The sequence below is a fragment of the Gekko japonicus genome, unplaced genomic scaffold (assembly GCF_001447785.1).
Source record: "Gekko japonicus isolate JY-2015 unplaced genomic scaffold, Gekko_japonicus_V1.1 scaffold4669, whole genome shotgun sequence".
Classification (NCBI taxonomy): domain Eukaryota; kingdom Metazoa; phylum Chordata; class Lepidosauria; order Squamata; family Gekkonidae; genus Gekko; species Gekko japonicus.
In genome coordinates, this window is record NW_015164343.1 from 32908 (window position 1) to 37651 (window position 4744).

The 4744-nt window shown below is 50.2% G+C and overlaps 1 protein-coding gene across 1 annotated transcript in view; it reads left to right on the plus strand.

Moving 5' to 3' along the window:
• The window catches only part of LOC107108434 (ATP-binding cassette sub-family D member 1-like), a gene marked incomplete at its 5' end in the record, with an annotated part of 54924 nt that overhangs the window by 20020 nt on the left and 30160 nt on the right, over positions 1 to 4744 (plus strand). The window contains 1 exon segment of the mRNA XM_015408864.1: positions 4326 to 4420. Coding sequence (XP_015264350.1) covers positions 4326 to 4420 — 95 coding nt within the window.

A 4744-nucleotide genomic window follows, 5' to 3' on the forward strand; every position in this document is an offset into this window, starting at 1 on the left:
CCTTCACTACCCAGAGGAGTCTCAGAGCGGCTCACAAACTCCTTTCCCTCCCCCTCCCCACAACAGACACCCTGTGAGGTAAAAGAAGAAATAGAAGAGATTGGATTTATACCCCCGCCCTTCACTACCCAAAGGAGTCTCAGAGCGGCTCACAAACTCCTTTCCCTTCCCCTCCCCACAACAGACACCCTGGGAGGTAGGTGGGGCTGAGAGAGCTCTTGACAGAAACGGCTCTTTTTCAAGGACAGCTCTTATCAGAACTATGGCTTGCCCAAGGTCATCCAGCACCTGCAAGTGGAGGAGTGGGGAATCAAACCCGGCTCTCCCAGTTTAGAGTCCGCGCACTTAACCCACTACACCAAACTGGCCACAGCTTAGAGGGAGCATGGCTCAGAAGTCGAGCCTGGGTCCAGCGTGGCGAAAGATGACCTCAGAGTAGAGGACGCTCAGGAATTCCAATCAGATAATACCGAGCCGGCTGAAGTCAGGGAGCAGGTACCTCCGGAGGCACTCACCAATGCTCCCTCTAAGCTGTTGGAGTCCTGTGAGCAAAAATTCTGCTCTGTGAGCTACCGGCATGGAAGTTGTGAGGGAACGATTTGGCTACCGCGTAAATCAGTTTGCTTTGGAGCCCATCCCTTCTCGAGCGAAGACAAAATGTGTCAGCCGGAGGCTAAAAAACTGAGTCTAGCTCACACCGACTCAGCTTAGAGGGAACACTGCTCACGACTCCCCCAGATTCCCCCGCCACTCATAGTCAGAAGAAGGACCGAGGTCAGAAGGCAACTGCAAGAACACAGACAGAGTTAAAGATTAATGGCCTGTTGACAGCTACAAGATGAGTCATCGCAGGAGCCCTGCTAACTTGCCAGCTGCAGAGAAGACCCATTAGGGAAAGGTTACATAAAGCTGGGGATGTGCTGTGGCCAACTTGTGGAAGCAACACGTCATTTCACAGTGAATCCTGCGACCATAAGTCTTGACTCTGCCCTGATCTTGTGACTCTTGTGAGAGCCAGTTTGGTGTAGTGGTTAAGTGTGCCGACTCTAATCTGGGAGAACCGGGTTTGATTCCCCACTCCCCCACTTGCACCTGCTGATGTGACCTTGGGTCAGTCACAAGCTCTGGCACAGCTGTCCTTCAAAAAGAGCCGTTTCTGTCAGAGTTCTCTCAGCCCCAGATAAGACTCATTAGGGAAAGGTTATATAAAGCTGGGGGTGTGCTGTTGCCAACTTGTGGAAGCAACATGTCATCTCACAGTGAATCCTGCGACCACAAGTCTTGGCTCTGCCCTAATCTTGTGACTCTTGGACTGGTTTGACTCTGCTTTTGGACTCTCTCTGACTGTAAACTGACCTTGGACTTGTTCTCGAGGGCTTTCACAGCCGGAATCCATTAGCTGTTGTAGATTTTCCAGCTTGTGTGGCCATGGTCTTGGCATGTAGTGCCTGATGTTTCGCCAGAAGCTGTGACTGGCATCCTCAGAGGTATAACACAGAAAGGTGGAGTACTCTCTGTCAAGGTGAGAAGCAAAATTGTCGGCAGGTAATTTATATATATCTACTCAGGAAGTTGGGGTAGGGCTGAGTCATTATCTTGTAGGAGTTCCCTAGGCTGTGAACATGCTAACGGAGGAGCTTTCCTGCAGAGGTTCTTTTGTATATGGATTGTTTCCTGAGGAGGTTTCCTGAAGAGGTTCTTTTGTATGTGGATTGGCTGTTGAAATTCTGATCTTCTCTGTAGTGCTATTGTCAGATGTAGAGCCTTTTGTGTTTTTCAGGACAGGAAACCATGCCCTATTTATTTTTTTAACTCTCTTCTTTCCTGTTGAAATTGTGTTTATGTTTATGAATTTCAGTGGCTTCCCTGTGTAATCTGACATGGTAATTGGATGTGTTGTCCAGCCTTTCAGTGCCTTGGGACAAAATACTGTGTCCTGTTTGAGTTAGGCTATATTCAATCTCTGCTGATTTTTCAGGTTGGCCAAGTCTGCAGTGTCTTTTATGTTCTTTTATTCTTGTTTGAATGCTACGCTGTGTGGTCCCGATGTAAACCTGTCCACAATTGCATGGTATGCGGTATACTCCTGCAGAGGTGAGGGGGTCTCTTCTGCAGGAGTATATTGCATACCTCACTTCTGTGTGTTCTGTCAGTTCCGTGCTGTTTGTTCTTGGTTGCTGCCGCGGTTACTGGAGTTTGTGGCACCTGGCCCAGGGCCTAACTAGGCGATATGTAGGTTTGCTGACATCAGGTTGGGAAATTCATGAAAATTTGGGGATGCAGCCTGGGAAGGGACCTCAGCAGGCTATAATGCCGTGACTTCCCCATCCCTGCAGACTGAGCCACACCTGCCAGAATTCTGCTTTCTGTGCCAGCTTTGGTAATTCAGGAGTCCTCTGTGCTGAACGTCCATCCATTTCTCCTTCCTGTTCCAGGCAGGGAACTATGCTGAATGTCATGCCTCAGTCCCAGTGCATGCGCAGCAAAGTTCACATTTCTACGAAAGAACAAAGTTTGCGCCCAGTGACATCTGCACACAAAAGCTTATACCCAGAATTAAACTTTGCTGGTCTTAAAGGTGCCACTGGACTCCATTTGTGTCCAGTTTGGTGTAGTGGTTTAAGTATGCGGACTCTGCTCTGGAAGAAGCAGGTTTGATTCCCCACTCCTCCACTTGCAGCTGCTGGATGACCTTGGGCAAGCCGTAGTTCTGATAAGAGCTGTTCTTGAAAAAGAGCCGTTTCTGTCAGAGCTCTCTCAGCCCCGCCTACCTCACAGGGTGTCTGTTGTGGGGAGGGGAAGGGAAAGGAGTTTGTAAGCCGCTCTGAGACTCCTTTGAGGAGTGAAGGGCGGGGTATAAATCCAATCTCTTCTTCTTTTAGCTCACAGGGTGTCTGTTGTGGGGAGGGGAAGGGAAAGGAGTTTGTGAGCCGCTCTGAGACACCTTTGGGTAGTGAAGGGCGGGGTATAAATCCAATGTCCTCCTCCTCCTCCCCCCAACACGGCTACCCCACCTGAACCTATGAAAGGAAAGAGTTCCCATGAGCATGTGCAGGCTGCATTTTCTCACCGTTCCCAGGGGCCCCAGGAGGTTCCCCATAGATCTCCCGTCCTTGTGATGGGCCTGGCACAACGCTTGCTTCCTCATGTTTTATTTATTTATTTATTTAACTTTCGACTTTATATCCCGCTCGAACCCCCCTTTTTCAGGGGGTCTCTGAGCGGCTTACAGGCAGGTGCTAATCACAATTGTTCCCTAACTAGGGCCACACATTTCTATACGGGGGTGGGACTACCTACCGGCACCCCTGTGGTGGTTGGTGTTGTTCTTGACTCGGCTCTTCAGGTCTGTTGCTCTCCTAGAGGTTGAAATGAACAGTAGAGGTTCAAACCCCAACTTCCCACATGTGGCCTGCAATGTTTTCTCTAAGATGTGGGGTCTTGTGAGCAAAAATTCTTCTTTGTGAGCTGCTGGCATTAAAGTTGTGAGCGAACAATTTGGCTACTGCATAAATTAGTTTGCTCTGGAGCCCTCCTTCCTGAGCGAAGACAAAAATGTGTGAGCTGGAGGCTAAAAAACTGAGCTAGCTCACACTAACTCAGCTTAGAGGGAACACTGGTGGCCTGCCAACTTTACTCACACTCTGGCACATATGTTTGGCCTCTGTCCCTCCTTGTATTTTTGATAATGCTAGTGGTGGGTGGCTGTATGGCAAGGCTCCGTTCAGACATTACATCAAACCCCGGTTGTTTCTTTAGGATGAGTTCTATTCAGGGTTCGAGCTGGTAGGCAGGCAAAGCATGGCTTGCACCTGCTTGAAAATTCTATCTCACCTCCCCAGCTCTCAGCTTTTCAGGTTCATTCCTGTCTCTGCACTCCAGCTGCATCTGGAGGCAGTGTAGCGGCCTTAACCATGGTTTGTCGGGCCCGAGACGCAACGTCAGACCACGGTTAGCGAGCACCATGCTCTGCAAATCCACTTGGGACCTTGGTGAGGTCATACGCCCTGCCCAGAGTTCCAGAGGAAACATGAGATTTTTTTTAAAAAAAACACGTTTAAATACATCGATAATAGATGTACGATTCAGATTTGCTGGCAGATCGCAAGCCAAAGCTTATCAGATTGCAAGCCAAGGTTTGTGCATTGCACCGGGCCACGGTTGAGCTTCTTTCCCCCGCAGCATGGAAAGCAGCTCTGAACCAAGCCTTAGAAAGAGAGACGACTTGAGAAAAGAGGGCGTCCCTCTGGCCGAGCGCGTGAGCACCATTTTCGTTGCCGTTTTTAACACCCTGTCTCTGCCCTTGCGCCCCTTCCCATGTACAGGGCGTGTGGTTGACGTCGAGCAAGGGATCATCTGCGAAAACATCCCCATCATCACCCCTACGGGAGACGTGGTGGTCAGCAGCCTCAATATTCGGGTGAGTAAGTCACGGGACGGAGAGCGAAAACGGCAGAAACTCTCTCAGGCCCGGAACAACCAGGGTGCATAACGCATCGCTGGAAGCTCAGGGAATCCTGCTGTCAGGAAGTCCCGCTCTCTGACCCAGAAGCACTCCCCTAGAGCTACAGAGGAGCATGGAACGGGCCGTGGTTGCTCGTGGCAAGTCGATAACATGTGAGTTGTTGCCCTTTCGAAGGGGCCTTGGTTACTGCTCCGCCTTTCACAGTGGGTTCGGCAGCAGGGAACTCCAGGCTGTGGACAAGCTTGTCCAGGCTCATTTCCGTCGATCGAGCTGCTGAAA